The sequence below is a fragment of the Bolinopsis microptera genome, chromosome 13, assembly GCF_026151205.1.
Source record: "Bolinopsis microptera isolate Bmic1 chromosome 13, MBARI_Bmic_1.0, whole genome shotgun sequence".
NCBI classification, from domain to species: Eukaryota; Metazoa; Ctenophora; class Tentaculata; order Lobata; family Bolinopsidae; genus Bolinopsis; species Bolinopsis microptera.
The window spans coordinates 6,233,090-6,245,628 of NC_087084.1; the positions used below are offsets into that span (position 1 = coordinate 6,233,090).

The window sequence follows — 12,539 nt, forward strand, 5'->3', positions numbered from 1 at the left end:
GGTACCGCGAAATTTAACAGGCTATACATTAAACTATACATAAAATTTGTCACGGAGAATGGGAAATTTCGCGATTTCGTACATGCCGCGAAATCCTTTTGTCTCTGCCCCATCTCCCTGTTACCCCATCTCCCTGTTACCCCATCTCCCTGTTACCCCATCTCTCTGTTACCCCATCTCCCTGCTACCCCATCTCCCTGCTACCCCATCTCCCTGCTACCCCATCTCCCTGTTACCCCATCTCCCTGTTACCCCATCTCTCTATCATTATTGGTTTATTGCTGAGTGTTGATTAAGAGAATGACAGAAATAATCCGTTTCATTAGAAGATGGCCATGGGCCAGAATTGAACTAATTAGCTACAGTACATCCTCATTTTGCAGTCTCTTCGTGGGGTTAACACAGCTGACCATTTTAGCTTACCACTGGCACGGATTTGTACTCACATGTTAAGTTAACTATGGCCCACCCTGTGTGCAGTAACCGGTGGAAAGGTTTACAATACACGTGCTACAGTTAATACGATTATAATGATCATTACACCTGTTCTTACTCAGTTACTAGTTACTAGTTACTAGTTACTAGTTACTAGTTACTAGTTACTAGTACTTAGTAGTACTACCACATCAATACAGATTAACTAATAACTATAATAGTAGTAATATATAATTATAGAGTACAAATTACAATATACTGTTGAGTGTTAACGTCAGGGTTCAGGTGGTATCAGGTTCATGTCTTCACTGTTCTGAGTTAGGTGTGGTACTACAAGTGGGGTGCAGTGTGGTTACATAGTTATCAGCTAGGTGTGGTACTACAAGTGGGGTGCAGTGTGGTTACATAGTTATCAGCTAGGTGTGGTACTACAAGTGGGGTGCAGTGTGGTTACATAGTTATCAGCTAGGTGTGGTACTACAAGTGGGGTGCAGTGTGGTTACATAGTTATCAGCTAGGTGTGGTACTACAAGTGGGGTGCAGTGTGGTTACATAGTTATCAGCTAGGTGTGGTACTACAAGTGGGGTGCAGTGTGGTTACATAGTTATCAGCTAGGTGTGGTACTACAAGTGGGGTGCAGTGTGGTTACATAGTTATCAGCTAGGTGTGGTACTACAAGTGGGGTGCAGTGTGGTTACATAGTTATCAGCTAGGTGTGGTACTACAAGTGGGGTGCAGTGTGGTTACATAGTTATCAGCTAGGTGTGGTACTACAAGTGGGGTGCAGTGTGGTTACATAGTTATCAGCTAGGTGTGGTACTACAAGTGGGGTGCAGTGTGGTTACATAGTTATCAGCTAGGTGTGGTACTACAAGTGGGGTGCAGTGTGATTAATACGGTGACCTGTTAGACTGTTAACTAGGTTCGGAGCTGAGCTACTAGAATTCTAGAATGTAATGATGTTAAACTAATCACTGCTGATAGTCCCCTCCAGCCTGCTCCAGGCTCCAGCTAATACTATATAGCCGGTAGTCACACCAGTAACAGTACACTTTAAGCTACTTATACAGTATACAGTAGTATGATAGTATACAGTATACAGTAGTATAATAGTAAAGAAGTAAGACGTGTTGGTATTGACTAGTAGAGTAGTAGGTGTGGGTCCCATATTATATCCTCACTGTGTGTATAGGAGCCCCCACCGGGGTTATTACTTACACCCTACCGGGGTTATCACTTACATGTGTACCTGTGGGTGTGGTTGTGGTATAATAGACTTCAAGTCCTCAGCAGTGAATAGTAACTGTGTTATGTAGAGGTGTCTAACCAATGTGTTAACTGTTAGTATCAGTTTGTGTGTAGTAGACTTCAAGTCCTCTGAAGGGTAGCTTTATACAGGGGTCTGCGTGAAATGTGTATACATTATAATACAGGTACTGTGTATACATTATAATACAGGTACTGTGTATACATTATAATACAGGTACTGTGTATACATTATAATACAGGTACTGTTGAGGAGTTTGTGTGAAATGTGGTGGTGAGTACCTACTGTGATGCAGTGACTACTGTATTGTGGAGATTAGTGGAAAGTTAAAAAGTTTTAACTTTTGGGAAGGTCATTAGCAAAGCTGCAAAATTGTGCATTTTTCTGGAAATAATACACAAAATTAAAGTTAGACTTGCTAGTAGGTTTAATGTAAAAGTCACCTCATATGAAGATCTTAGTAGCTCTTTAGAATTGGCCATAATATATAATGTAATTTTAAAAAACATCTCTAACCCAATAGCTGTAACTTCCAATTACAATAACCAATTAACCAATTAACCCCAATTATCTCTAATTACCCCAATTAGCACTAAATACCCCTAATTACCTCAGGTTGGTGACGTAGTGAAGTTGGAATGTGAGGATGAGTTCCCCTGTGACATGGTACTCGTATCCTCTAGTGACGAGGAAGGAAGCTGTTTCATCACTACCGCTAACTTGGACGGAGAAACCAACTTGAAGGTTTAACACCTACCTTAAACACATTTAACACCTTTAACACCTTTAATCTTTTTAATATTATCAAATTTGTAGTATGTTAGATTGGTTACATGATACATCTTCAAGTTTACCCTCTCATTTTCTCTATTTTATACCAACTATTTGGTGAGCTGTACTGATCACATTCAACACAAGAATTAATTGTTTAGTTCCAAATTGCTTCAAAAACATTCATATTTTGAAAGATATGGCTAGAAATATATCTCTAAAAAAACACTGTGTCGTATCTCAGCACCCTGTAATAAATAATGCAATATAATCACCGCTGCAGTGTTGCCAATATCATTATCACTTTTATGGAGATGTAGCTGTAGATGGTATATATACCATCTACATATATATACATATTAAGACGCAATGAAACTATAATGGTCATGCAGGGACTGTTGGCTCATAATATGAGATAATCACGTTTCTTGTTGAGTTGGTGGGGTTGGCGGGTTGCCAAGTTATTCCAGACCACGTTTGGCATATCATAACGAACATCCGGAGCACGACTTGTTATGTAGGACCTATACTATTGTATTATCTATTTGGAAAAATGTTAGATAAAAAATAGTTTCAACTTGAAGTGCAGTATTTTTAATTTCTAAAGAATCAATGGATGTGGATACTGGCGGGGAGGTGATAATTGTTTGTTTACATTTTAGGGCGAGCACATGTTCAGGAGGCTGAAGAGAGGCTTGTAACGCCTTCTTGTTACCCCCCCTTTGAAGCTTTGAGGGCCCCGAATTATTTTCTGAACGAAAGCTCAAAAATAACCGAGAAATCGACCTTCTTATAAACTCATTTTGATGACCGTTTCTAATCTGAAATTGCACGAAAAATCGATTTAGCTAGGTTTCAGTCACCTGGGGACCTCAGGCTATCATGTTTATAAACATGACAGGCTGAGCGCGGCCCAGTAAGGTTTCAGAACCTATAAACACTTCCTTATCCCTCAAAATCGATGTTTTATAGCTCAGTTCTGCTTCCTATAGGTATAAATTGTGCATAAGGCTAGTTTTAAAGTTGAAAATCGAAAAGTTGCACACGTGGGGACACGCCCAAATTGATTAAAAATTGCAAAAATCACTGAAAATTGCTGTTTTTACCATTTTCTGTCAACTTTGGAGTGCCGTTGTGAGTACAGTTCTTCTTGAAATACTTTGAAACTTTGCATGCTTATCAAACTATACATAAATAACGAATATGCAAAAATTTAAGGTGATTCAATATTGGATGCGCACGCAACGTCCGCTCAAAGTTTGCACGTGCGAAAGGTGAGAATTTTGCTCAATCGTGATTTCGGTTAGATTCTGCTTTTCCATGACAGTTAAATGGCATTAAATATGAATTTAATGCCGACTTGAATGAGTATAATGTGGCATATTCAGTCAGTGATCGACAGATATGCTTACCTAAACACAAGGAAATGTTTTCAAAGGTAAAATTTCAAAATCGCGTTGAAATTACCTCCTTTACCTTATTAATAAAGTTATGAATTTCGACTTTGAAAAGTACCCTGACATTATAATCAAAAAGAGATGATTTTTGACCAAAACCCATAATCATGGGTAGAGTGGACCGCTGCCAGTGTCTCTCTTTCCCAAATAAAAGGATATGATATCAATTTACCGAGAATGAAATCGGTCGCTCGCTTTTCCCATTCATTTACAATTGTAATAGATTAAGAAGAACTACCCGAAGGCAGCTGTACTGAGTACTCGGCACTTCACCCTGATTTTTTTGTGAAACTTGGTTTCGAGATAGCAGTTTACCAACAAACTAGGACCAGTTACCGAACTTTTGAGGGGGTCCCGGACCCCAACCGCCAAACGGTGCCCGCGGGGCAGCCACGCCCATATTTTGTCCAAATTAGGCCCAATTTAGCCAAATACCCTCAACATGCCCAAAATCCAGATTTTAGGTGCTCTACTTGTAGCTAGTGGTCCCCTGAACTCGTATATGAATTTTCATCAAGATTGGACAAAAAATGACTGAGTTATGAGCAAAAAACCATATGACCATATTTGGGCATACGCACCAAATTTGATCGATTTTGGCCCATATATTGGTCAAATATCAATATTTTTGAATGAAACCAACTTTATATGGAAGGTAAGCCTATACTACACATTCTCTATGATTATCAGCTCAGTATCTACCTAACTGTGGATTCTGTGTTCAAATAATCGCAAAAAATGAACAAAATTGCCCATATCTCGGTTCGCGATATTTGCAAAACTGATTTCGCTCAAAACAATAGAACTCAACAGGGTTTCAATATTTTTACATGAAATTTTCAGAATCAACGCGACGTAGAATCGCATTTCGACCTTAAGTTTTGGGACAGAATTTTAAGTTAGGTCTTTAAAAAAATGTGTAGTATAGGCTTACCTTCCATATAAAGTTGGTTTCATTTAATCAGGGTGAACCCCCCCCCCCCCCCCCCCCTTAAAGAGAACTGAATGTTACTGTTAGTGAACTTGAGGTCGGAGAAGCTGTAAGAAATGGCTGAATTTACCGTATTTAGTTTCAATATTCCTCCTTGTTTACTTACTTGTCTCATGATATAGTAGTCCCGTAGTTAAACTGTGCTACACTGTACTCTTATCGAGGTACATAGATAAGATAACAGTTTCTAGACTATTATCTTATCTATGAACCTCGATAGAGGTACATAGATAGGAGAATGTTTTATTTTTGATATAAAGTAAATTGCAATATTTTGCACATCTAAGAGAAATAAAACTCAATATTCAATGCACCTTTTTAAACTTATGGTCATTCAACAAAATTCACTCGTGATCGTCTCACACCTTACCCCTGCGTTACCCAGTGCAGTTTCATACAAGTTAGCATTATTACCTTCACATAAGGTTCTGCTGGGGTTCAGCAGATCGTTTTCCAAAATCAACAAATGTTTCACCGTTCTGCTGGGGTTCAGCAGATCGTTTTCCAAAATCAACAAGTGTTTCACCGTTTTGCTGGGGTTCAGCTTATCGTTTCAAAACGATAAAATCATCATAATAAGCATCCCAATAAGCATCGTCCTGAGCCTGGGGTTCAGCTGATCGTTTTCCAAAATCAACAAATGGTTCACCGTTCTGTTGGGGTTCAGCTGATCGTCTTATTGGAGGCTGACACTGAGTCAGAGCGATCAGTCCTAGCACTAGTAGAAAACAGAATACTTTCGTCATTGCTGCGGGTCTGGTGTTTTTTTAGGCTAAAACAATAGGATACGAATATGACAATACTTAAATAGTTCAACGTTTTTTACAAATATCAATCGATATCAGATAAAAATAAGATTTTTAAAAAATGAAATGCGGAGTTACGTGAGACTGAAACCTGGTAAAAGGAACAGAACTGAAAGTTAAAGCCCTGATAAAGCAAATACCACCGTGTTCTAAGGAGAAATCAGTCGTATCAGAAGTCGTTCAAAAGGTAGATCAAAATAGTCTATTTTATTATATTGTTAAAGATAAAAAGGAAAAAAGCAACCAGCTGCTAAAATTTGACGCTGGAAAAAACCCGGAAATCGGCATATTTAGGTGTCTAAAAAACCATGTTAATAATAAAACAAAAGTTAATAAAACAAAAGTTAAATTTATTACCAATTATTCAATCAATACATATCATAAATTCTAATATTGGAAACACAATGCAAAATGGATGTCTTAAACTATAATTTTGTTGTGACTAATAATCTATTGACTTTCAAAGTTGAATTTTAGTTAAGTATGAAATGCCACCACATCATAGTTAGGGTAAAATGTTATTTTTAAATTTTAAAATTGAGAAGATTGCTCTATGGCTTACAATTTAAAATTCTAGCAAAAGATATCTTATTTTTAAATAGTTGGTTACAGTTTATGACAGTACTGGCATGACTAGTTTAATTGTGGCTGGTAAAAGGACCCAGTTGCCTGTAAGGGCTTTACCGAACCCCTGGGGACCACAATGTGATAAGATCAGGCCAGATGTTTCTATGTAGAGCAATTTATTTATTTCGGAGCTATGGTTATATGATATTGCTGGTGGTCATGTTTAAAGGTCAGTTTATCCTTGTGTGTTAATTATCCATCCAGATGCTTGGTGATGTGCGTAAATCATGCCCTTCTACGATATATAATGTTTAACCATAAATTTGTTTTTACCACAGAAACTGTGGCACTAATGTCAATTAACAATATTTACATTCATTGATATTTAAAGCGTGTTTTTCCCCAGCACTACTACACAACAAAAACCTGTCGGCCCACCGAGGAAACACGGTCGCAGAACAAAGAGCCCAATTGTGCTCTTCTATTCTGTGATCGTGTGTATCTACTATAAACTAGCTAAATGTACTAAGAAAATTTAATGGAATCATTACAGTCGTTTGATAAGTTCACGTGTCAAAGTAATGTTCATGGTGATCAAATTTTTGGATCCCCGGTGGGCAAACACTCGTCCCGAAGGTTAAGGCATACCTGTCGATGTTTCACCATACGAAGTAAGGCGATTTGAACATATACTCAGCTTACAACTCAACCCATGGGACGAGACGTCGTGAGCCTCAAAATTCTCCAAAATATATAGCACATACCTAGTTAGCAAACACTAAACACAACATACATAGGATACCAAATAATGTATAATGCCATTACTACATTCGCGTTCGAAAGAAAATATATCTGCTATCTAATTTAAAAAATTGAAGAATAAACCTGAAGAAAGGAGAAGGAGAGAGGGGTTTGGGAGAGGCAGAGTAGGAAAACAACAGGATCCTGTGCCGCAGGATTTTAAAATTTGTTGTATGATGATTCGTTTTGTTTCGTCTCTTAGATTAATATAGGTCTGATACCCTTGTCATGGTTCTTTGCAATAACACCGTGGTTTACTCATATGATTAAGTTTACTTAATTAACCTATTTCAATGATAATTCATTTGCATCAAAGTTGTAACTGCACCATAGTTGTCTGTCATATTTAGATTGTAGTTCTAACAAAGCTTTCTTAATATTATTCTTGAATATACTGATAGGAGTGGAGTAGACTGACCTGAATTTTCACTTTTTCGTCCGATCATCTTGGAAAGTTTTTTGTACATCCCCATAGACGTAAATAGTAACCAAAAAAATTATTTTTGAAAAATTCGGAAATTTAGGTGTTCCCCAAGCCGTTTCCATGACAACCGCGCTCGCGAACCTCAGAAATCTGGAAAAATTCGATATCTCAGGACCCATTGCACCTACAGAGCTAAAATTAGGCTTAAAAGATGCGGAATCAGCACATTTATATGAGACTTATTAATAAACATATAGCCTAAAGTGCTCACTTTCGTCAAAAATTGCAAAAAACACATTTTTTGTACATTTCCATGGCAACCGCGCCCTAAAATTTGGATGTGCATCTCTATTTTTCAGTCAAACTATGAACAGCTCAGAACTACAGGGGGATAACTACAGGGGGAGAACTAGAGGGGAGAGAACAGCTCAGTACTACACCTGAGGAAGAACTACAGGAGGGAGAACAGCTTAGAACTACATAATTCTGAGCTGTTCCCCCATGTAGTTCTCCCCCTCCTCTGTAGTTCTCCCTCCTGTAGTTCTGAGCTGTTCTCTCCCTGTAGTTCTGAGCTGTTCTCTCCCCTGTAATTCTCCCCCTATAGTACTTCTGAGCTGCTCCCCCTGTAATTCACCCCCTGTAGTTCTGAGCTGTTCTCTCTCCATGTAGTTCTTTTGAGCTGTTCTCCCCCTGTAGTTCTTTTGAGCTATTCTCCCCCCTCCCTGTAGTTTCTTCTGAGCTGTTCCCCCATGAAGTTCTGAGCTGTTCCCCCTGTAGTTACCCCTCCCCTGTAGTTCTCCCTCCCTGTAGTTTTGAGCTGTTCTCTCCCCTGTAGTGCTCCCCCTGTAGATCTGAGCTGTTCTCCCCCTGTAGTTCTCCCCCTGTAGTTCTGAGCTGTTCTCCCCCTGTAGTTCTTCCTCCTGTAGTTCTGAGCTGTTCTCTCCCCATGTAGTTCTTTTGAGCTATTCTCCCCCCTCCCTGTAGTTTCTTCTGAGCTGTTCCCCCATGTAGTTCTCCCCCTCCCCTGTAATTCTCCCCCCCCCTGTAGTTCTGAGCTGTTCTCCCCCCTGTAGTTCTCCCCCTGTAGTTCTGAGCTGTTCCCCCTGTAGTTCCCCCTCCCCCGTAGATCTCCCTCCTGTACTTCTGAGCTGTTCTCTCCGCTGTAGTGCTCCCCCTGTAGTTCTGAGCTGTTCTCCCCCTGTAGTTCTGAGCTGTTCTTCCCCTGTAGTTCTTCTGAGATGTTGTCTCCCCTGTAGTTCTCCCCCCTGTAGTTCTGAGCTGTTCTCTCCCCTGTAGTTCTTCTGAGCTGTTCTCCCCCTGTAGTTCTCCCACCCTGTAGTTCTGAGCTGTTCTCCCCCTGTAGTTCTTCCTCCTGTAGTTCTGAGCTGTTCTCCCTTGTAGTTCTTCTGAGCTGTTCTCTCCCCCGTAGTTCTTCTGAGCTGTTCTCTCCCTGTAGTTCTCCCACCCTGTAGTTCTGAGCTGTTCTGCCCCTATAGTTCTCCCTCCTGTAGTTCTGAGCTGTTCTCCCCCTGTAGTGCTTCCTCCTGTAGTTCTGAGCTGTTCTCCCCCCTGTAGTTCTCCCACCCTGTAGTTCTGAGCTGTTCTCTCCGCTGTAGTGCTCCCCCTGTACTCTGTAGTTCTGAGCTGTTCTCTCCCCTGTATTTCTCCCTCCTGTAGTTCTGGGCTGTTCTCCCCCTGTAGTTCTTCCTCCTGTAGTTCTGAACTGTTCTCCCCCTGTAGTTCTCCCACCCTGTATTTCTGAGCTGTTCTCCCCCTGTAGTTCTCCCTCCTGTAGTTCTGAGCTGTTCTCCCCCTGTAGTTCTGAGCTGTTCTATACCCTGTAATTCTCCCACCCTGTAGTTCTGAGCTGTTCTCCCCCTGTAGTTCTGAACTGTTCTCCCCCTGTAGTTCTGAACTGTTCTCCCCCTGTAGTTCTGAGCTGTTCTATACCCTGTAATTCTCCCACCCTGTAGTTCTGAGCTGTTCTCCCCCTGTAGTTCTGAGCTGTTCTCCCCCTGTAGTTCTGAGATGTTCTCCCCCTGTAGTTCTCCCTCCTGTAGTTCTGAGATGTTCTCTCCCTGTAGTTCTCCCACCCTATAGTTCTGAACTGTTCTCCCCCTGTAGTTCTTCCTCCTGTAGTTCTGAACTGTTCTCCCCCTGTAGTTCTCCCACCCTGTATTTCTGAGCTGTTCTCCCCCTGTAGTTCTCCCTCCTGTAGTTCTGAGCTGTTCTCCCCCTGTAGTTCTGAGCTGTTCTATACCCTGTAATTCTCCCACCCTGTAGTTCTGAGCTGTTCTCCCCCTGTAGTTCTGAGCTGTTCTCCCCCTGTAGTTCTGAACTGTTCTCCCCCTGTAGTTCTGAGATGTTCTCCCCCTGTAGTTCTGAGCTGTTCTATACCCTGTAGTTCTGAGCTGTTCTCCCCCTGTAGTTCTGAGCTGTTCTCTCCCCTGTAGTTCTCCCTCCTGTAGTTCTGAGCCGTTCTCCCCCTGTAGTTCTCCCTCCTGTAGTTCTGAGCTGTTCTCCCCCTGTAGTTCTCCCTCCTGTAGTTCTGAGATGTTCTCCCCTTGTAGTTCTTCTGAGCTGTTCTCCCCCCGTAGTAATTCTTCTGAGCTGTTCTCCCCCCTGTAGTTCTCCCCCCCCCCCCCCCCCCCCCCTGTAGTTCTGAGCTGTTCTCCCTCCTGTAGTTCTTCCTCGGGTGTAGTACTGAGCTGTTCTCTCCCCTCTAGTTCTCCCCCTGTAGTTATCCCCCTGTAGTTCTGAGCTGTTCATAGTTTGACTGAAAAATAGAGATGCACATCCAAATTTTAGGGCGCGGTTAACATGGAAATGTACAAAAAATGTGTTTTTTGCAATTTTTGACGAAAGTGAGCACTTTAGGCTATATGTTTATTAATAAGTCTCATATAAATGTGCTGATTCCGCATCTTTTAAGCCTAATTTTAGCTCTGTAGGTGCAATGGGTCCTGAGATATCGAATTTTTCCAGATTTCTGAGGTTCGCGAGCGCGGTTGTCATGGAAACGGCTTGGGGAAGACCTAAATTTCCGAATTTTTCAAAAATAATTTTTTTGGTTACTATTTACGTCTATGGGGATGTACAAAAAACTTTCCAAGATGATCGGACGAAAAAGTGAAAATTCAGGTCAGTCTAGAGTGGAGAAGTCTATTTCACTCGTTGACTTACGGCAGTGATTCCAAATACTGGTTGATTGGTAGATGAATAGTGAGGATGGAGTGGGTGGGATGAAGTAGTTGTCTCGTCTTGGTGACCTGTTGAATAAAGAGAACATTGAGACTGGTGATTGGAACTTATTAATTTTAAACATTTCCAGTAAACAGTGCAACTTATGAAGATTGTGGACAGTCAGGAAGTTATACTCGTTACAGATTGGTTTACTGTGTTCTAGTTCAAAGAAATCTCTGCCTAACATCTGCTTGATAACTTTACCGGTCTTATCCCTAGTGATAGGCCTTACTCTGGCACATGTTTTGAACTTATTGAAGTACGCATCATTATCACCAAAGAGAATTCTTATGCATTTCTTTTGTGTTTTAAATATGGCTTCTAGTTTATTATTTGATACACCTCCCCAAACAGATATTCCATAACATAGGTGTGATTCAAAAAGGGTGTGGTACAGGTCCTTATATAGGTTTTTAGGTACACAGCGTCTAATTCCACATAGTCTACCAATCTCACATTTCAATTTACGATTTAACGCTCTTAAGTGAGCATCCCAGTTCAGTTTTTGGTCAATAATGACTCCAAGAAACTTAGTTTCCTCTACCTTTTTAATTATTATATTATTCAGTGTCAGTTCTAATTCATTGGTGTTTGAATCTGGTTCATTTCTACAGTTCGGTTTAAAGTGGATATAACAACATTTCTTTGTGTTGATATGCAGCAAGTTACTCTTCATATACTGATGAACAAGTTTAAGAATTTTGTTAGCTTTGCAGTAAAGTGTTTTTATACATTTATCTACAACAAATATGTTGGTGTCATCGGCAAAAAGTATAAACTTGCCTAGGTCTGATACTCTATATATTTCATTGATGTAGATAATGAAAAGCAAGGGACCTAATACTGACCCCTGAGGCACACCAAATATAACAGACAGTTTTTCGGATTCTTCTCCAAGTACTGAAACATATTGCTGTCTATTAGAGAGATAACTGGCTATTAATTTATTTGCAGTCCCTCGAATTCCATAATCATTCAGTTTTTTAAGCAGTTTATCATGACAGATTGTATCAAAAGCTTTACTTAAATCAATGAAGATGCCTAGTACATGATTTTTATCTCTTAGTGATTTTTCAATGTAGTCGACAGAGAAGTTAAGTGCATGGCTTGTCGAATGATTTTTTCTGAAGCCATATTGATTTTCATATAATAATCCTTGTGACTGAAAGAAACTGTAAAGCCTGGAGAATATGATTTTCTCAAGTATTTTACCAAATATCGCTAAGGTTGAGATAGGCCTGTAATTTTCAAGAAGCTCAGCATTTTCTTTCTTATATATTGGACTTATTTTACCTACTTTTAGGTCGTCTGGAAAAACTCCCTGTTGCATACATTCGTTATACAAAACCGATAGTAGTGGGCTAATTATGCCTGATACTGCCTTTACTATATGTACTGGTATATCACTAGCCTTGCCATTCTGAAGTTCCGATATGATCTTAGCCACCTCTTCAGGCGAGCAGTCATGTAGATATATATTAGCTGTATTCGATTTAGGTAAGAGGTCACAGAAACTTGGAAGCTGATTTATTTGTATCTCTCCTAGTTCTGTGTAGGCTGCATTAAGGTTAGATGCTAGGGATACAAAATACTTATTGAATTCATTCGCTATAACTCTGCGATTAGTTATCTTTTCATTGTCTATGGTAAATATAGGTCTGATATCACGTTTCTGTTTGCCACGAATTTTATTTATAAGTTCCCAGGTTTTCTTGGAGTTTCCCTGAGTTTCAAGAAACTTGTCAGAATAATATTCAGATACAGCCTTTTTACGAA

The 12,539-nt window shown here is 40.1% G+C and overlaps 1 protein-coding gene across 2 annotated transcripts in view; it reads left to right on the forward strand.

The window, feature by feature from the left end:
* Positions 1–12,539, forward strand: part of LOC134825562 (phospholipid-transporting ATPase IF-like) — an 81,161-nt gene that overhangs the window by 14,900 nt on the left and 53,722 nt on the right. For both annotated transcript variants that reach the window (XM_063837790.1, XM_063837791.1), the window contains exon 6: positions 2,319–2,447. In XM_063837790.1, the coding sequence (XP_063693860.1) occupies positions 2,319–2,447 (129 nt within the window). The remainder of the gene's footprint in view (positions 1–2,318; positions 2,448–12,539) is intronic.